Source organism: Hippichthys cyanospilos, chromosome 6 (assembly GCF_059441005.1).
Source record: "Hippichthys cyanospilos isolate Australia breed blue-spotted pipefish chromosome 6, RoL_Hcya_1.0, whole genome shotgun sequence".
NCBI classification, from domain to species: Eukaryota; Metazoa; Chordata; class Actinopteri; order Syngnathiformes; family Syngnathidae; genus Hippichthys; species Hippichthys cyanospilos.
The window spans coordinates 4,703,085-4,725,309 of record NC_142374.1 but is presented as its reverse complement, the minus strand read 5'-3'; the positions used below and the strand labels follow the sequence as shown (position 1 = coordinate 4,725,309).

Genomic DNA, 22,225 nt, shown 5'->3' with positions numbered 1-22,225 from the left:
TGCCTCCTGAGCAACAGGTGCGGTTAGGTGTCATGCTGCATTCAGGGAATCGTGTACATCAAAAATCTGTTTCCGTAAAGATACATTTATTCCGATTACAGCTCGATTAAAGCAGCATTAAAATAAACCAAAAAAGCTTAATAGACCATATCTACCGATTCCTCGAATCTTTCAGGGGATTTGAGTTGACAAAACACACATTTCCCTGCGTACGAACTACTGATTTTCCATTTTTCTGGACTATTGAACGCCTCCCAGAGCCCGCCTCTCAACTGTCCTCCCTCAGCGTAGTTTGTCTTCGAGCGTCTGGGCGTCAACTGCCAAGTTGAACTTTCTATACAACAGGCCTTCGTTCAGCCGAGGAGGTCTTTTTTTTTTCTATTCCCTTGCGTACTCCCTCAAGTGTTTTTTTCTGGCACAAGTGGATTCCGCATTCGCACCGGCAGCATGTCTCCTTCCACATCTCCCCGGTTCTTTACGGAGAGGGAGGTGACCCGTCACTGTACTAAGGACTCATGCTGGGTGCTCCTCGGCTCCCGGGTGTACGACGTGACCGCCTTCTTGCGGATGCACCCAGGAGGGGAAGCGCTGATACTCAGCAGGTCTGGGAAAGACGTGAGCAGGGAGCTGGAGGGACCCCCGCATCGACACTCGGGGAACGCCCGGCGGTGGATGGAGCAATATTACATCGGGGAGCTGGACCGAGACAGCGACAACGACACCGACGAGCTACAGGTAACAGCAGCTGTCTCGATTGTCCTCTGAAAAACAAACAAGTTGGCAGGTGCATTGTACATTTTCAGCCATGTTCCCTTGAGCAACTCACACTTCAGCAATTCATCATTCCTGCGCATTTTGCTTGTTTCCTTGCGACGTTCTGGTTTCGAATAGCCTACTGTCCAAACCAGTTATTTCCCAACCAGAGACGGCCTCGGGAGTTTTTCTTTTGCGGCGCTAAAGGGGCTTGATTGATGCATCGGGGAACTAAGAAAATTATTTATACAAAAAGAATATCAAATAAAAGAGCTTAACTGGGGCTACACAACCTTCTCTGACTTTAGACACATATTTGATCAAATTAAAAGAAAATATCTCTCACATCAAAGAAGTGAATGCGAAAGGGAACGCAATGCAGTTTTATTGCAATCCAGTAAAAGCGCATTTGAATATTCTCCTTGACACTAATGTTGCCGCGCAGGTAGATTAACAAAGTGCATTTTCAACATTTTTATTGGGAGTCACTATTCTATACCAACAAAACAAGCCAATTACACAAAGCACTGCCTTTCCCGTAACAGAAATCCTAACCTGTGACCTGTGTGGCAAACAAGGATGTGAGAAGACAAGCAGAAAGGTGCACTGACCTGTGCCATCTCTACTGAGGCCTTTCTAGCAAAGTCCTAAATGACAAGGCCACGTGTTCCCTACTCTTCAGATAGTGTTTCTCAAGTAGTGGGGCAGGTCCCCCTGGGGGGGGGGGTAATTGAGAAGTGTAATTGTGATAAAATAAGATTGGATTTTTTTCCAGGCACTTTGATGCACTTGCGTTTTTTTTCTGCTTAGAGCAGGGGTGTCAAACTTGTTCTAGCTTGTTATGGAGGAAAATCTATTCTCAAGTGTGCTGGACCAGTAAAATCATGGTATATAGCAGTGGCGGTCCGTGACTTTCACACGTGGCGGTCCGTGACTTTCACATGTACGCCTTCTGTGATGTTAGACTCTCGAATGCGCACACGTACGCATTACTGGTCTACACAGGCTATTTTCCCAAGCTTTTAAACATCAATAAACCCGCATCGGCCATTAAAACTTGCCATTATATGTGATGCTGTCAAAACTTTAAAAAAATTAACAAAAATTTAAAATAAATATTCACGAAATTTTATGAAGTCCAAATTGCAAATCGCAGGTTAATATAAGAACATAATTTTTTTTCTTTACGATTAATTGAATATGAACGAAATAAAATAACTCAAACATATTAAAAATGAAAAAATAAAGAAAGAAAAGGCTTGCACTCACCAAAACAAACGGCGGTCACAATCGCTCAGTCTTTTCAATATCTCCCAATTTTTGTTTCTTCACCTTTTCATTTTGGAGGTCTCTTTCTCTTCGCACTAAGATGTACAGTGTATCCACTCCGGTGTTGCCAAAAGTTTTTTAAAAGCACCGTAGCACATTGAAGAGCTCCATTTACCTTCGAACTGAGATGTACAATACTGTATATCCACTCAGGTGTCCTAAGAAGCGCGTGTGTCCAGCCGTGCTTTGGTGTCTCGTTGCTGCCTTGGTTGAACAATTGACGTTTGCATATCCAGTGTAGCTCCAAACACCAAATCGATCCTTTGCAAAAAAAAAGGCATTCCCACTATAACGATTTGTCAGGGTTAGCTCACGCCCCTGCTAGCCCAGTCAGAAATATGGCCATGTCGGGACAGGTTAGCTAATAGCTACGCTACGCCTCTAACGCAAAGCCAACACCGCATAGCTTGCTTGTTGAGCATTGCACCGCCTTTCTGCAGGCATCCACTCACATCATGTTCAACCGCTCACATATGCATCTGCGCTTGCGCAGAAGCCTGCAACTGTTGAAGCGAATGCCTTACCGCCTCCGGGAGCTGGCAGATTACAGCACATACAGCCTGGCGACACAAGTTAGCATATATATATATTGAATGAATGAATTATTTATTATTAAATGAATTTAAAATGAAATTGGCTTTCATTATAGCCATTATAATTATTATAGTTTATTATAGTTATGATAACGATATCAGGTTATGTTAGGCCAGCAGAGAAGGCCTTGCTGGCCCTGACGGACCACCACTGGTATATAGTTATATAACTTTAAAACAACAACTTTAAACTTATTTGTATTTTTTATTACTGTCCAAAATAGTAAAAACACAACATCACTATTAATCATAAAACATTAACATTGCTAATAATCATAAAACATTTCAAGTTTTTCATTTATTAAAAAATTCTGCTCATCTTAACACTTTACAAAATCATCTTGCAGGCTGAATTAAACCCATTTGTGGGCTAGAATAATCCCTTAGACAAACCTTTTAACTGTATAAATGCTGAAAAAGTAGGTAACAGATTGGATGTAATAAAGTTTCACAGCATGGGGATTCTATTTTTCAATTCTTTTGAAAATGTAAAAATGTATGTTTTCTTTTGGTGATCGATATTTGTTTCTTTTGCCTCATTTTTTCAAGTTTTGAATACCCGTGTTTTGGGGAAAAAAATAGGGTATAATTGTCATTTTTCTCAATATATTTGAATTGCCGTCAGTTATATGGAACCTTTGGCTGCAAGTGGACTGGTAATGCCCCAATTGAGAGAGGTTGACTGTCCAGTACCTAAACACATTTTTTAGATAGATGGGGCAGCTGGTTGCAAGTTAGATTGCCCGCCATTGTGACCATGTCAGAGCACTTCCAAGTAAGTAACTGAAACCCAAATTTCTCCTCTATGCAGTGACAAACAGTAGGTCAATTAATCGTCAATTTAAAGCGATTTAAAGCGATAAGTATAGTACAATTTACTACTAAGTAGTCTATCTTCTGATTAGATCAGTCATCAGTTAACATTTTTTTTCAAAGGGCTGTTAGGTATTCGGTACCAAAATCTTGATCGTGGTAAGCTTATTAAAACTTCTGGATTCTCAACAAATCTGTCCTTGTGAATTTATGGCCACAGTCGGCCACGTCAAAGACAGAGCTACAATATATGACAGGGTTCCTGTGGATCCATCAGAACAGTCTTAGATAGATAGATAGATAGATACTTTATTCATCCCCGTAGGGAAATTCACATTTCCAGCAGTATCCTCAAGTCGAGATATAAAATATGAGAAATAAAATACACAAGATACACATAAGTCCAGTACAGAAGTATACTTAAGGTGCTTGTTAACAGTGTAAACAGAATAGTGTGAATCGTTGGAGTCTAACGATTCACACTATCGGAGTCTTAAGGTTAGATATACCTATCTTATGTGGAACAAATGTGACCGACTCCTCCCTCCTAGGGCGCAAATTGGTCTGGTTTTGAGCTATGCGACCCCCTAATATGTGGGTTGAAACGTAAGAAAAAAAACTTGACTCATACTTAAAAATACAGAGTAATCTTGGGAGTGCCTGTGGCATGTGCGTTTATAGTCAACACATCTTGGCATGCAGGAAACCTTCACAGTGCGTCTTTCCGCAGTATAACTTTTTTCCTTTTTCGTGAAAAAAAAACAAACAAACTGTGAAGCACTGAGGCTACAAAAGGTGTTGCACAAAGTGGGGAGGGAACCCTGGAATGCTAATTTGATATTTGATTATTTGAAGTAATTGAGGCAAAATGGAATGCTGCGACCCATGTCTAGGAAATTTCTAGTTTGCGATTTGCAGTCTAAGTATTGATTCATCATATTTTATGTTCCTTTATATTAGACTATAGAAATGTAATCAAATGCCTATTCCTTGTGAGAGACAAAAATTTACAGGTCAAATGCGGAAAAATCAATTCATAGGCTCTTAAAATTGAGTTTGCATTGAGAAAAAGACCCAATATTCAACTGATGATAATATTAATCAATGAATATTCTTCATATGACATAGGTATACAAACGTTCAATGACAATGAACTCACAAATGACTCATTGGGTATGGATCACCAAGAAATTACTTTATGTATTAATAAATCTACTTTCCTCTGCAAAGTTTTAAGCAATTAATTTTTTTCCAGCCAATATTTACCCAATACATTCCAGGAGTATTTGTGGACAAGCTTGTAAAAATAAAATGGGGCAAGCAGTATGACAGGGCACAAACACGCCTGAAACGCTTGATTAAAGATGTTACACATTAGCCAAATACCTTCTTAAATAGCCTTGCCTAAAGTGCTTTTGTATTTGTGTCTTTTTTTTTTTAATTTTTTTTTTTAGACACATGACTTTACTGGGCGTGTCTGTGAGCCATCAGGTTGGGTGTATTCTACCTGTTCTCCTTTGCTCTGCTTTATTGATTGAAGGGGAGGGAATGGGATGTTAGTGAAAGGAGATGCACAAGGAGGGATCTGGTTTAAAAAGGACCTAATGTCAATGAGGAGCAGGGAGGAGCGCATAGGTGATAAGGTAAACCTGCTGGGTGGGGGATGGGTACTTGGATGTGTGGGGGTCAGCGGTCTAAAGGATTCAGAGGGTTGGGGGGGTGTCAATATGGGAGCGCGATAAAGAGCAAAGCAGAAGAAAGAACTGGTTTTTCTTGTCCTGACAAGAGGGTTACAAAAAAAGAAAAAAAAATAGAAACCCAAAGCATACTCAATATGGCCTTCACAGTTTAAACTGATTGGTTCTAAGGTTGTGTTCTAGAAAGGAGCTAGAAATTGCTTTTACTGTTTTTATTATTGCTAAAGAATTTTTTTTTAAACAACATTATTCGGCCTTTCTTCTTGTTGAATTTTTCATTTGTGTTTTCTCATTTTTTTTACATCTTTTTTCATGTATTCCTAATAGACAGAAATGTGCTTTTCTTTTTCTTTATTTTTTTTCTCTTTTCTTATATCTTATGATTTCGAATATATATTCCTATACAATAAAGAAAATGCTTAATTTGTTTCAAAAGATTTGAAGCATGAGTTGTCCTGTCGCACTGGCATTTACACGACTTCACAAAATAGTTGCTTTTTGTGCCTTCCTCACAAATTTCATATAATGACAAAAGCAAGCTTTTATCTTCTGCTATTGCGTGAGTGCAGCACTCAGCCTCTATCACTGCTAAGTCATGCCAGTAACAGTTGGACAGTCAAAATAGAACAAAGTGTGTAGTCATTGTGATATTGTGTCATGTGGCACACATAGTTTAGCTCAGGGGTGTCCAAGATAGAATGATGTAACGACCATATTATTATTATTATTATTATTATATTATTGTTGTTGTTGTTGTTGCTGCTGTTGTTGAATTTATTTTATTTTTTTACTGTAACTAATGAAAGCCTGTAAAAATCAAACAAGCAAATAAAAAAAGAAAAAAGAATGTCAACTGAGAAAAAAAGATTACAGTATTTTTTTCGACTGCTGTTCATGCTCGGAGGTAGATCACTTTACCAATAAGAAATCACATTTCTCATAAGATAGCTCTGAAAGCCCTGCAATAAAGCGGATATAGTATGTCATTTGGAAAACAGAACAGAGATTTTATTTTATTTTATTAAAAAACCCTTTGAGTAAATATGTCTTTCCGAGTATGTTTAGGCAAGCAGCAAAGGCTTTGCTGGCCCCCAGGACCTACCACTGATAACAGTGAGCACTAGGAACTGGGCATTCCCGCTTAAATGAAAACGATGAGAACAAGCTGCAATAATTTCCGTTAGGTACTGATTCTTATGGTGTCTTCTCCATAATTCTCTGTTCTGGGATAGGTTAGTATAAAGGATAGCTTGCCTTACAAATAGAATCACCCAAGCCCAGTTTCAATTTTCAAAAGCGCACTCGAAACTTTACAATTGCATATGGCAATATTAGTTACAGTCATCAAAGTAAAGCCAAATTTTCATGGCCTTAGTTCCAGTTCTGTTGTCCTATAACTGGCACATGCTGTGTTCAGAGTTAATCATGGAACCTTGGCAATTCATTTCTCCCTCTTCTAACTGATACCTGTAAATAATGTGATCCTGTGGACTCTTGACCAAGGCAGGCGCTCTAAGATGTGGCGACAAAAATGTCAGGATAATATGCGAGAACTACAGAAGTGCAAATCCCACGACCAAAAAGCCAACCAAACAAAAAAGGTAATTGCAAACAAAAATACCTTACAAGAGAGAAGCACATAGGGGGAAAAAAAGAGCACTCTAGAAAAAAAAAAGCACGCTAGTAAAGAACAAAAAAACAACAGTAAGTAAACATATGCCACTTTTGAAAGTGCCTCTCATCTAGGAAAAGTTCAGCTGTTCTGTACGGTGGCCCTGAAGTGCATATCACACAACCAAAAAGCCGAGCAAACAAAAAGGTAATCGCAAACAAAAAACACCTTACAAGAGAGAAGCACATAAGGGAAAAAAGAGCACTCTAGAAGAAAAAGCACGCAAGAAAAAACACACAAAAAAAGAAAATTTTGTTTTTCTTTCTATGTTTTTTTTTTTGCAACTACCATTTTTGTTTGCTTAGTTTTTTCTGGATGTGTGATATGCACTTCAGGGGCCACCGAGAAGAACAGCTGAACTTTTTTTAGATGAGAGGCACTTTCAATAGTGGCATATGCTTGCTTACTGATTGAATATTCTTTTAACTGTGATTGTTTTATTTGTTGTGAACACAGCCACATTTTAGTTTGACTGTGCGAGCCAGAAGTGGGTTGAGAAGCCAGAGGTTTCAATGAAGTTGCAGAAGAGGTGCTCAACTTTCGAACGCAATGGATTGTCAGAGGCTGTTTGAAAGTCAAATGGTTTGTAAGTCGAGAATAATCAAAATGAGATCAGTACATGAAAAGAAATCCTTCAAGTTAGAGCAACATTTTTTTGTCTTTGAACACTCTAAGTGGTATATTGAAAATAATTGGGTTACTGTATGTGTGCTTTACTGTTGTGTGTTGTCAATTTCTGTTACTTTGAGTACTCATGTATCGGAGCTCATAAACACTGCTCTGTGAGGGTGGGAATGAGTGATAGATTTTTGGTTGTTAATAAATGGCAGCGCACTGAATAATGCTGTTGTAATCGCTACAATAGAGTATTGGTACAACCAAACATGAATTAACTGTTGCAACATTACATCAAACACACTGTAACCTGTGTATGCTAATGCTAGCTTACGGACATGACTGCCGCTATGTTCAGGGGTGCACATAAAAATGTTGAGGTGCTTCTCAAGCATGACATAAGACTTGAATTATCATTTTGGGTGTGAGGGTTGTTCATTGGTCTTCACAGGTTCATTTTATGATCGTATCGGCTGTACCTTGGCTTGCATGCAAACTCAAACGTCTCCTGCAAGTAGCTCATGATTTTTCCTGAGAACCCCATGAGGAAGTAGATCGCTTTCACATTTTGTTTGTAAAGCTTACAATTCCACATTGAACAGGAGGAACTCCGTCCGCAGTGATCAGCTGACACAAAGCTGATGGCACAATGTTGGTCATGACAGCTTGACTCACTGAAGCATTGCAACATTGGCTTTTTCTGTTGGATATACTCCACTTGGATAATTGGCGAAGCTCTTTTTCGACATTCCTTTCTCACACTTTGTCCAACCCAACTTCATTTCGAAAGCTCAATAAAACAACCATTGCAGCATACAAAATTCTTTTTTTGCGTTGCATGTCCCTCGCTTTGCGGCAAAACTTGTCTGACAGAAAACAAAAGTTTTAACGCTGCAATCAAGTGGCCGATACCGTGCTAAATACGGTGCCGTTAATCTGCAGTATTGCTATCTTGGCACATTAACAGCTGTTAAAAAATGGAAGTAAATACGGCACATACTGTATCAGGTATCTGAAATTCCTCCTCCACCATTCTACAAGCCAGGTCCCTGCTCTTGCTTGGCTCTGTTCTTATATTGAAAGTTCAGCTGACTGTGTTGCATTTCTGCAAACCGGCCGCCATGATTCATTCCAACCCTGTGTGGGACGTTGAACATTCCCGAAGCTGATTGGCTGTCATGACGTAAAGCGCGACAAAAGTTTTATTTTTTTCCAACTTCTCGCGACCAGGTGAAACGAGCAGAATTGTATTGCTTTCCATGTCGTGCCGCTCCATACGCATCCTTCTTGTGGCGCAACGCACTTTTGCGCCATGTTGCACAAACTACATCGACACCAATTTTTTCACCTTTCACGTCTTCGGTTCTGAACGCATCATTATAGTTTTACTACTACTAGTACCACCGCTAATCTGAAACACTGAGCAGGAACACCGGGTGGAGGATCTCAGAGCAGATAAGGCAAGACGAAACCATTTAAAAATTTGAAAACAAATACAAATATCAAAAAAATTATTCTAAAATGTACTCGAGGCCTGTAAAGGGTTGCTAGAAATGGAGGTAATCTATATGTTCCCTCTTATAAGCACCCATTACATGATGTGCAGCAGCATTTTGCTGGAGACGCGTGAAGTAGGTCTGGCTGACCCCAAAATAAAGTGCATTATGGTAAACCCGCCATGATGAAGGAATGGATTATTATTTCAAAGTGCTCTTGAGCAAGTGGGAGCTTTATCTTAACCAACTCCCTAGGAGACAGGTGTCAAATCAAGGGCGGGTGGCCAGATCCGGTCCACCCCATCATTTTATGTGGCCTGCAAAATGCTGATTTGACTTCAAGTTTTTGTCTAAAATACAAAATCTGTCAAAGTCAAATTTTGTGTGGAAAAAAAAAAACAACAAGCATTTTTCTCGTTCCCAATCACTTTTCTGAACAGTTTTTACCTGCCTGTGATTTCAAAACTTGTTAAATGTGTGACAAACACACTTAAAAACTGTTTGACTTCACAGTTATACCATCTGATAGAAACTATAAAAATTATGTGTCCTGCGATAACAATAAGATTGACGGCTCTGCCCTAGGATAACAAAAAAGCTTGATTGAACAGTAGCACTAGATTGCAGATTAAAATTAAAATCACAGTCCAATTTGAAACAAAATTTTGAGACTGTTGGTTTTTGATAATACGCCAGGATACCCAGGTCAACAGGGTATGTGCGATGTACAAGGGCCACTGTGACCAAACACCATACCTCGGATATTATTGATAAAAAGAAATCCCTTCCTGTCTTCTGCTTCCGTTATCTGGGGAAAATAAGAAATCATAAATTGGTTAGTAATCAACACACCACTAAACAGCGAGAGTGAGTTGCTAAATTGAGAGTATGTACAAAGCATGAAACGTGTGCCAGGTTGTTCATCTGTGTACCTGCGAGCATATAGGGAAGATTATCAGTCACCAGATTTGTGATGGTCAATCTACTTTCATTATCTACAGAGTGGATCATTGCATTCACATTAATGGACGTGTGGATTTTGTACATCAAAAAGTTTGCAAAACGTGAAAAGACTGCATTTCTCTCTTTGTCGATGCATCACAGGTTAGTAGTGCCACTCAAGTCGTTTCAGTCAAAGCACTGACTAGTTCTTTCATTCTCATTGTAAAGCTTGGCACAGCTGTCTCCGATGACAAACTTTCGGGGTGTATAGCAAACTTTGCTTCCGCTGTCTGTTTTTCTCCATCTTTTCTTTTTGTGCATCCTTCAGCGCAAGCTTGACTTTCCCAACAACATCTGCGCATTCAACAGAAGCCAACAGGAGCATATATATATATATATATATATATATATATATATATATATATATATATTATATATATATATATATATATATGTATGTATGTATATATATATATATATATATATATATATGTATGTATGTATATATATATATATATATATATATATGTATGTATGTATATATATATATATATATATATATATATATATATATATGTATGTATGTATGTATGTATGTATGTATGTATGTGTGTGTGTGTGTATATATATATATATATATATATATATACTGTATATATATACACACATATACACATATTCACATTCTGAATGTGAAAGGTTCGGCACTGGTCGCCATTATTGCTATCATGATCTAATTTGAAGTTCTGCCCACTCATGACAATTTATGAGGAAATATTTCAAAATTGCTCAAAGTTTCAAAGTTTCTCAAAAGTGAAAATAGACTTACCACAGTGTGTGTGTTCTGTGTAGGTGTGTGTGTGTGTGTGTGTGTGTGTGTGTGTGAGACCAACAATGAGGTATGGTGAACCATGATAGTAATGCAAAAAGGGACAATAGCTGATTAGGAAGTCACCTGAAACTCATACTGTTGTCAGACACAAATAGAGGAGCAACTGGTTTTGTTGAGTGTTTGAATGAATAATGTGTCTCCCATGTCATTCTCCACAGGAAAAAAAAATGCCAAGGAAAACGGCTTGGAAACATAAACTATTTACCCGATAAGATAACAGTCCGGTTACTCTATTACTCTTTTTATTTTTCGGAAGTCTATGTGGCCTAGGGTGACACGGTGGAAGACGGGTTAGCATGCCCGCTTCACAGTTCAGAGGTTGTGATTTGATTCCGGCTTTCTGTGTGATGTTGCATGTTCTCCATTCTGGCCATTCTATATTACCCTTAGGTGAGTTTGCAGGTGTCTACGGTTGTTCGTTTCTGTGTACCCTGCAACTAGCTGGCAACCAGTTCTTTGTTGTACCCCAGCTGCTGCCCAATGACAGCTGGAATAGGCACCAGCAAGGCCACAACCCTTGCGAGGCCAAGTGGTTAAGAAAATTTAAGTGATGTTAATGATGGATGGATGGATGGATGGGTGGATGGCCTGTTGCACCATTTTGCCAATTAGGCCGGGTATAATTTAAAAATAGATACAAATTTAGAATTTGCTCATATTTGTCTGGATATATGTCTGGATTGCGCAGATAATCTCAACTTCCCACTTACATGAAGACCATCTTCCACCACTCCCGCATCCTGAGTGAGGGGATGAAATGTGATTCAGAAATGGAGAGATGACATTGTTTAAGACAGGTGTATGCAACTCTGGTCCTACGGAGCCTGATTCAAGTGACAGGATCATTATCAGCTGAGCTTGCTGACAAGCTGATTGTTTGAATCAGGTGTGAAGTAGGAGAGGGACATCAAAAACATGCAGGTATGCGGCTCTCTAGGAACAGGGTTGCCTACCCCCGATTTAAGCTATGACATTTACCACACTCCCTAATGACCACTTCAGTCAGAGAGCTTCTTTGATTGGCTATGTTCTGTCCTGTCAGAGTTCTGCAGCATCAACATATATATACATATATACATATATATATATATATATATATATATATATATATATATATATATATATATATATATATATATATATATAGAGAGAGAGAGAGAGAGAGAGAGAGAGAGAGAGAGAGAGAGAGAGAGAGAGAGAGAGAGAGAGAGAGAGAGAGAGAGAGAGAGAGAGAGAGAGAGAGAGAGAGAGAGAGAGAGAGAGTTAAGATACAAACATGCATATACAGGATATTCTGTATATTCTGTATGCTTATAGTAGTCGCATGATGTCATGGGATCGTGCTATTCGATGGCCATATTTTGCTGGCATTGTTTACACACAAAGTAAATAAAATAAATTTTTGAATTCTAGATACTAGAATACTAGAATCAGATGACTAGATAGTGTAACACATGCTATGTAACACTGGTGAAAATGGCTGATATTTTAGAATAGCACTGGCATCACTGGTCATAACTAATAAACGTTGTTTCAGTTCGCCTTCATAAAATTTCAGGTGATCATTTCTGATCAGTACATTTGTCTGCAACCACATACTTTTCAATTGTTTTCTATAATGCCCCTTTGCTGTTGACTGAAGATGACTGCACAGTTGCTCAAGGCTAACCTGTTTTCTGAGTTTGTGATATGTGACGTCGGAAAGCTGAGCTGTGATTTGTCATTAGTGAATCCCTGAGCAAATTCTTGCTGTCTATGATACACTTATCTGCGCAGAGTGTGAAATTTGCTAGTAATATTTGCACTGAAGGTCTAAACATTACCTTCATATTTGTAGTATAGTGACCATGCACCATGAAATTAGAAATAAGTCTTGAGTTGCTCAATTACCGTAATTCCTAATATGCAAGACATATTTTTCTCCCCCCCAAATGGTGAAAATAATGCGTTCATCCAATAAACGGTTACTTAACCATTTGATTGATTTATTTATTTATTTTTTAATTTGACACCATTGAAGATTGATATGTCAGGCACATAAGCCAGGTTTTGATGCACAGATACGGTAACGGACGAGCGAGAGAGCAGATGTCTGTTAGCTGTGAGCAGCAAATGCCTGTTGCAGGTAACAGCAGCCAAGGTCGTTAGAGCATATTTTTTAAATAAAAGATGCGGCAGAGTGAACCACAGCCGGAGACCATCCTTGTTCACACCTACTAATATCGCTAAAACGGAGAGGAGGATGTAAAAGTTACGATGTCTTCAGCTGATTGATTTTAGAGTGGCAAGGTATAAAGCTGCATGCGCTGGTTAGAGCACAGGGAAAGGTATTCCATTTCAGTCGTTCATTAATTGCCGTCTTTTGGCATACACACACAATCATAATTGGTGGAATACAGATGCTGCACAACTTTTGGTATTTTTGGTTAAATGAACTCATGCTACTTCACGATATAATGGAAAAACAACTGCTTGAAGTGCATTCAACACTAGTGAGGTGTTCATGATCGCTCACAATGTGGGAAATGGGTTGTAACATGAGCATTGCCTGAAAGGTGCCAACCAAGAAAAACGTCACAGATTTGAAATTGACACATTCATTTTAAACTGAAATTTGCAACTTCAGCTCCGATCCCTAAGCAACTCTGATGGCATTTTGGGTAAAACCGGGTGGATTTTGCTGCTAAATTCATATTCAAGAAATGTTATATTAATTGAAATTCTGTGTTTAGACTTGTAGGGCTGTTTTATGCTGACGTGTATAAATTTGACCCTTTTTAAAATGAAGAAAGTCAAAACAAACAAACTTGGGCACCAAATGATTGCCTTTAAAACAAATAGAAAATGTACTATATCTATAATCATTTCAGCCTGGTAAAAGAACAGTTAGTATTACCAGTATTTGATAAACACAGCGAATTAATCAAAATTCACGAGTGTATGTAAACCTCCCAATGCATTTCTACCTGTTATTACTATTTGCCTCTTGACATTCAGAACATTTCTGCAGTCACTATTGTAAAACAGGGCAGACATTGTGAAACGCCCAGAATCACAAGTGCGTAACTGTGTGGATTATTGAAGGAATGACAGTATGGAGTCCTCCTCAAGCATGCCATCTGAATGATTTTAGTAAAGCACAAAAGAGACTTGTCAGTACATATTTAAATATCACTAGAACGAGCAACACGCTCAGATGAAAAAGTATAATAAATGTGCACATTTACAGCATGGGGTCGAGCATTGAGGTGGTGATAGTGGGTGTTAATATGTGAAGTGGATGGAATGTTGTCCTAGAATGGAATGCAGACTTCCATCTGTGTCGATCTCTGGTCAATGATGCAATTGTCTTCCACCAGTAGGCGATGACCGCAGGAACGGCTGGGTGTGATAATATCCAAGTTTAAGACTTTTATTGTTGACGGCCTAGTGCTAATTGGAAAAGTATTGGTCCACTATAATTTTAGAATAGGTTTATTGACCAAAATCCTACCGCATTGGATCATACAGTAGACTTAGCACAAGAGTTGGAAAGAGGTGCAACCACTAAATAAGGCCAAAGGGAAATAAGTGTGCACATGGAATAGGGTCTTCACAAACTGTCTCAAACACGTCTGAATGCATCTCTGGGTTTGCTCCATGGTGATACATTACCCAAGGTATTGTTTTCCTTTGCTACCATAGAGACTGCCGACATGACACTTAGCACTCAGGTGAAGGCCTCAGGTGGTGTTACTTCTCACCACAGTTAACACCTAGCCAAGGGACAGTGGTTAAAATCAGAAAAAAGATTTAGGTTGCTGTATTTCTTTGAAACATGTGGTGTGTTTGTATTAGCCTCAAAGGAAAGTGCCACTGTTTGATTGGTTTTCTGTCACTGATGAACATTGCTTTGACAGCAGCTTGCATTGCCTCTTGATGCATGTTTTTTTTAATGTGAAAGGCTAGGCAGTTGTCACAGGCAACACGGCATAACATTCTAAAACTAAAAAAATGTTCTTACTTCAATTGGTATATAGAGAAGTGTAACAATCAGACTGTCTTACAATTTTAATTGTATTCATTTCACTGCTGCTATCTTATTATATTTTCCTTCTTGAAACGGGCAACTTCCTTTGCATTTGCTGTACAAGAATTGGTTGAAATACTGTAAAACGATGCGCTTGATGATACTGACTACTGGCTAGTTAATTTCTGGTAACCTGACACTGTGTGCTCAACTTGGCTAGCTACAGACAGCCTCTGATTCTGTGTGTGTACACATGCAAACACATGCAGCCAGGCTTTGAATCTGGAATACTGGTCATTCAGGTCGGATTGGTTCTTTCAAGTATGTGACATAAGCACTTTTATCTTCCATTCACGTGCTACGTAAACCACACGCTCTTTATCCGCCCACATTTAGATAACTGTGACGCTGCACTGATGGTCAGATGGATCTCAGTCAGTCATTTAAAAAACTGACCAAATCCAAACACCGACATTTCCGCCCAACCAAACAAATACGTATATAGCACAAACCAAACAACTATACATTGAGTAATTTAGTCTTTTTGGGTGGGGACATTGTCAGAAGGAGTTTTGGCCCCAAAATGTAATACGTCGGTGGCAACTGCTGGTCATTCAAGGAGTTGTTTTCCAGTCAACATCATACATGTGTTTATTTATATTCATATATAAAATTCAACAGTGCATTTTCCATTCAGGGAGCTCACCATGTTTTACTAGGACAGCTGAAAATACCTCTTACGCTTCCCCAACTTTTGCACTAAGGCATTTGTCTGCCTTGTTTAACTCTCATTTCCTCTTTGACTATCAAATGCGATCGGTCCGGTCGACATCATTCGTTCGTGCCGTAATGTGAAGCTTACTACTAGGTGGAGCTGCTGCGAATAAGACTGCTGTGAATGATCTTGAGAATCTCCTCCTCTGATAGTTGTGGAAAGAAACCACAGTAACAGAGTCACCAAACACACAGCACTGTTAATTTTTAACAAAGACAAAGTTTCTGGGGAGCAGTAAAGAAAGCAGTTTAGAAAACAAAATGTCCTGATTGTCAATTTGCTGGTATCAGGCACAATCAAGCGGCATGTTCAGGCCAGCTCAGTATGGCGTCATCGACACCCAGAGATGCCTGGTGTCCAGTGGGTGAGATGAAGCAGTATTTATCTAATGTCCGTCCAGTTTCACTCTCTGGAACAGCGCATCTACTAATCTCAGTAAAATCAAAGCGCTTCAATTGCACAGATTAGTAATGCTTCAAAGAATTACCGGTAATCAATGACAAGATTATTCAAATTTTTACTCTCAACAATCACCTACATTTTTTTGACCAGTTATGCGCTGTATTGTAAGTGAAGTGGTAGCACAATAACAACACTGTATGTTAAAGTGTCTTTTGGTTGGTGCACATTGTTCTAGGACTCCTCTGTTGAATTCCATGGTCCTGCAGCCACTATGAATCATCATACGCAGCCATTTAGAGTAGGTACGGTCCAATCCGATCCACGGTATCGCTATCGACCCGATCCAACCCAAAATGACTAGATTGATCTCAGTTTGTTTTATTTAGAAACAGCCCAGTCCAATCCTCAACTTTACTTAACGTAACAAGCTAGCAAGCTTTGTGCTTGTCAAACTGGACTACTTTCTGCTTCTGTGTTTAAGAATCATTGGAAATGTAATACTACCTATGGCTGTGGCCAGACCAGCACAACATGAGCCCTATTTTTTTTTTTACAATGTGGGACTTGCAACACAGCCGGCTTCCACTAGCTGCCCGGGCTGTTGAGCTGTCAACCAAGATAGAATTTAGAATTAGCCACAACCAGCTACCAGATTCACTAGCATGTAATTTCAAACTTTTTTTTTTTGTTTTTGTCTTTTGGAAGATCCGCTCCGCTTTTCCACTTGAAGCAACGTGTAGTTGCACAGCAAACAAAAGCAAGCAACATGCCTACCTGATGTTTCTTGTCCGCTATTGTGCCATTGTAGTTACTCACCCCTGAAAGTATTTGTATTTGTACATGCATTGTAAAAACATAGCAGCAATGTTACTTTGCTTGTTTTCATCTAAAGACATGAAAAACATACTTTCAGGTTTTTTGCTGTTCAGTTTTGTCAGGAAGAAAGAAAGCTCTGTACAGTTCTTACGATTGTAAGGAGACTCGAGTTGTGTTGTTGTGTTCAATGACTGTGCGCACAATAGGGGATATCGAACATCTTTAGAAATGCACCAAACAACAATGACTAGTCGTACGTCAGAACTTTACACGGAGTTGAAAACATTTAATCATTTATTTGATGCAGGAAATCGATTGCGCCACAGTTTGGGGCACTAAATTATTAAATGTTTCCACATATTCCTGCTGTGTCATCACTTACAATGGAAATGTACAAGTAACCCTGGTTGGAAAGCACTGATTGAGGAGACCAGAATAGTTGGATAGTGAATGTGTTATTAGATGACAGTATCAAGCATGTGCATTTGCAAAATTTAGAAAGCCCCCTTCCAAAAAAAAAAAAAAAAAAAGTAAAAAATTAGATTTGATAGGCTATTTTGGCAGATACTCAAGGCTGCAGCATTGGCATCTGCATCAGACATGAAAAAGAGGGACTGAAACGTCCCTAATTTAGAGGCAGTCTGGAATCCTGCATTAGCTCTGTTTTTTTTTCCTTCTGCTATCAATCAAAACACCAGATTGAACTGTCGTCGCATTTTGTGAAATATTGTTGTTGATCTCAGTATGTTGTTAGTTTTTTGGAGTTGATTGATCTTTTTTATCATTTAAGCTGCCCATCCCCGCTCTAGTAACTGCAGGTTGGACAGCTGAGTGGTTGCAGGTTGCAGGGTAGGGAGAGGAGCAGCCACAGACGATGCAGCCTTTTGAAAGCGTGGGAAAGTGTATCTGCCGATATGCAGAAGTAACATTTGGGCAATACAGCGACTTTGAAGTGATGGAGGTAACTTTAGTTTTCTTTCATTACATGTCTTCAGATGTAGTGACAAATTAATATTTCTAAGTTTTAGCCAATTTGTTCAAGGATTTGTTTCAGCAGCAGCGGATGGGTGTTCTGGGGAACAAATGGCACTTGGATGCAGTTTATTACTCAACAATTTAAAAAAAAGGATTGGGTGTTGGAATCATTTTTGGAGAAAGTTTGACAGCGTTTTTTTCTTGCGTTTTTATTTATGTATTTATTTTTTACATTTTTTTTTTTTTACATTTATACATGCAAAAGTCTCAAAACATTGCAGTTACATCACCTTGTTCTAATTAGCAGCTTTTCAAGTGGATGAGCAGGAAACTGTTCATATCAGGCTACATCATAACAGTCGCGATATTTTTGTCAAAGTTCTGTTGAAGCGCTAACTATTTTGAATTGAAAGAGGTTTTATATATTAGTGTAACGTTTGCGAACAATATATTAACATTGTAATAGGGTGATGGAAAGCAAAACGTGCACTTGCTGATTCCTTGTAGTACCATACACACAACTGTATAATGACAAATGCTGGCATTATTCACGTACCTCTAACCAAAATCCAGTTGTAATGAAAAGGGAGCAGTATTCAGACACATTCAATGTTATTTTGTAATCTAGTCTTGTTACTCTCTTAACACTGACATTTACAAGGTTTCTCTAAACTAGGATATGCAAGTGCGTCACATTCATTCGTTGACGATGGAACACAAGATTATTGTTGCATGTTTGCTGTGAGCAGCAGAGAGACATTGTTCCCATAACTCAAATGCTCAAACCGGCATGTATCACTTTTAAATGCATCCTTGGAAAATAGTGAGGATAAGGTGTTGTCACATGAATTATGTGCTTGGTATGCCAATGTGAATATCTTAAGGTTTTTATGCTGCTGTGTGTGAGTGTGGATCGTTTTACTTTGTAAGAATATTGGTTGTAATGTTGTACTTCTCAAAAAGATGAACAAAAACACACTATTGCCATTATCTCACCCAATCGTATGATGTGTAAGCAAAAGTCATTGTTCTGCATCATGTGTTATGAATCATCATCACTGTTGGGCAAGTTACTACAATACTGTAATGCATTATTTATTACTTATTACTGTTCTTGTAAAGTTATTAGTTACACTACAATATTACTGTATATGAAATGTAATGCGTTACACTACTATTGCATCACTTTTATTTTCCTCTCTCCTACATAACTGGAAATATGGATTTGCCATTTATATGTAGATCATTACGCTCATGAGACATCCAGTGGAAGGTTGGCTTAAGCCCCACAACAATACAAATCATTTAATCTGTATTGTATTGTAAACCTTTAAAGCCATTACAAAATATAACCTCCTTTTTTTGTATTTTAATGACTTTATGACTTAGCTTCACAGCATAGTGATGCATTGTTTTTTTGCCTTAGGCAGAAACCGTTATTGCATTCCACAATTTCAATGTTAATATTCAAATACAAGTTCAGTTGTCTAGTTTAGGGACAAACATTTCAAATATAGATGTTTTGGTTGGGCTAACATTAGCAGCTAGCCTACATGATCGTTGTTATATTTAACGTACTGTTTAACATGAGTTTATGTATGCTTCATCTTGATACAAATTGACCAGAGCTATTTATGGGCTATTGTTAATAGCAATTGTACAGTGAATATTAGTGTTAGCTTACCTTGTCATTATTGCTAGTTGCCACAGGGATCTCTCTGACAAGGTTTCGAAATGCTGGCGGGTCCACTGTGGAAAGCGGCAGAATATTTTCTACGTATGACATACTCTGCCATGAGTCTCCTAACCGCTTGAGGTGGAAGTGGCATCTCTGAGTGAGGGAACGATCATTTTGCCTGCTTTGTTTTATTCCCACTCTCAATCCCCCGCATGTTCTTTTCGCTAATTTCACATTGCTATGGCTCTGCTCTAAATGTTTTGTCAAGTTACTGGTGCTTTTTGGCGAAATGGACGGCTCTTTAGGTGTTTCGCACAACGTTCACCTAACTATTACATTCTTCATGTCTTTATCACCGATGAACTGAAAGTAATGAACGTATGTCCATTTTGGCTCTTAACGACTGGCATTACGAGTATTATATTTTCTGATGTATTGTTTTTTGTTGTTTTTATCTGGACTGCCGAGTTTTATGCTGGCAAAGAAAATTTACCGTAACGTATAAATAAAGAGACCTTTGACCTTTGAGTATGTACTGTCCATCTTCAGCCTGTGGTTTGCTGCTGGCGCACTCATCTCTGCTGTAGTAGATACTAATAAAAGAAAGTACACATTTTGCCCCAAAGGTTCCTCCTCCGATCTCGTGGTGTTTTTGGCAAATTTGGGAATAAAAGACCACCACCTTTCAGGTTAAAAATGCATCGTAATACATTGCATTACTCTCATTTGTACCGAGGAAAATATTACTTTTGTGTGTGTGTGTGTGTGTGTGTGTGTGATGCATTGTACTGCCGCATTACAGCAAAAAGAAACACCTTACAGCAATTACATTACTGTTATAATGCTTTGTAATTAAAGTAATTAAATTACATTTGTAATGCATTACTCTCAACACCCAACAATGCTCATCATCAACATAGTGGCTCTGGCCACCGCTATCTTTGCCAACCATCGGCAGCAATATGAGCTCACAGAAATGATACAAAATATACTTTCAGTTAACAGTCATTTCAAAATCTACTTTGACAATAATTTTAGTTAAAAAAAAAATGTCAGTCTGTGTTTAAAGTTCATGAAAAATTTATTTATTTTAAACATTTTAGTAAACCGTAGCTTGACTAAAATTACATACATATAACATGTAGCGTCTGATCTGTTTCCACCCACTCGTTGTTGATGTTACTGATGTATAAGGGAACACATAATAATAATTTGTCATCATAATCAATAAATAGTATTGTTGTATCATGTCGTTTTACTATTGTTATAGCAAACAAATATTTGTGTTGAAAAGCTTTTGTATAATGGCGTGTTACTGAAATTGGAAAGAGATATTTACCGATGCTTTCTATTTTGGACAGCTGTGGTCTAAACCTCCAATGTGAGTCTAATATGCACATATGTGTTTAAAGTCAGTTGTGCAAATTAGTACTTGGTACAATGTCTTTCCAGTACTTTGCTTAAATTTATGCACTGAAATTCCTCTTCTGCCCGTTATGGCCCACTGCAGTGTCAGTGTTGTGATGGTACCAGGCCTGGTCACCACCCTCTTCTATACAGTAACTAGCTCTTTGTCTTCTTTTATATTTCCACTCCTTCTCAGACACAGAAACCCTAGTGTTGATTTTGGCTCAACCCCCACCATAAATCCTTCTCATTGACCTTGTCCTCACGGGTACCGTTGCTATCCAAGATTATTCATTGTTTTTTTTCCATCAATTCTGAAACATAAATGTTGTAAATTGGTATGCAGCATTCATTTCTTTGTCACTTATTAACACCCCGCTCCCACCACTCTCACCACTGCACACACACGGACAGGAATGCAGTGAAGGTCAAAAAATTCTACAGTGAAACCTTTGCCAGGTAAGGAGAGAGTAATAAGCATACTACAACGATTGCCGTCATTCCCAATATGACAATGGGCCAGCCGTTTGTGGGGTTTCACTTGTTGCCTCACAACTAAAAAGTGTACAGAAGCACTCCTTAGATGCCAACCAACAATTAGTTACTGAACTCCCTCCACCTGTTTGCCTAATGACTAATATTTGGCTAGCGGAACTAGACACACACTGTCATCTAAATCATCTGAAGATGATTTAGAATGACCTTTGAAAATGTCGACATGTAACTTTGTATTGCAGAGTCTCTTCTGCGTTATGTCAGAAATGAACGATAGGCTTTCTTCCAAGTCACCTGTCCTTGTGTTACTTTAAATTACGTATCGAATGTGCTTCTTATACGGTTCTGTGAGTAATTAAGAATTGTAAATTTGGACTGGGTGATTGTTCTGATGTTTTGTTGTTGAGGAATGTTCAGGCTTGTGTGTGTGTGTTTGTGTGTCTATACATGTATATTAGGGCTGAATTATTATAGATAATACTCATAATGTTATCCTAAAAATGGTGATTGCAATATAATATGTGATTAATTTTTTTCAAGGGCTTTTTCAATAGTTTGAGTCAGCCTGATTTGTTCAGAAGTGATCAATATGGCAACTGTCAGCATCAAAGCGAGTAATTTACATCTATCAAAGTGCCTTTGAAAGGTAGTACAACTGCTCTCCCTAACATATATAGCACTCGAACACCACTAGCTAGCGATTCATTTATGCTACAGGCTACGCTGGCAACAGGCACCGTACAATAAAATGCCATCCTAACTGAGTAATTTTTTTAGTGGGCTCAATTGGCAATTGAATTTAATTTGATTTCAGAACAACGCCATGTTTTTGTTTCAAGCCGCGACTCGTGACTCTCTCACAGCAA

The 22,225-nt window shown here is 38.5% G+C and overlaps 1 protein-coding gene across 2 annotated transcripts in view; it reads left to right on the top strand.

The window, feature by feature from the left end:
* The first annotated feature begins 304 nt into the window (after positions 1 to 304).
* The window catches only part of fa2h (fatty acid 2-hydroxylase), a 35,776-nt gene continuing 13,855 nt past the window's right edge, over positions 305 to 22,225 (top strand). For both annotated transcript variants that reach the window (XM_088417955.1, XM_088417954.1), the window contains exon 1: positions 305 to 735. In XM_088417955.1, the coding sequence (XP_088274081.1) occupies positions 448 to 735 (288 nt within the window). In that variant the 5' untranslated portion in view covers positions 305 to 447. The remainder of the gene's footprint in view (positions 736 to 22,225) is intronic.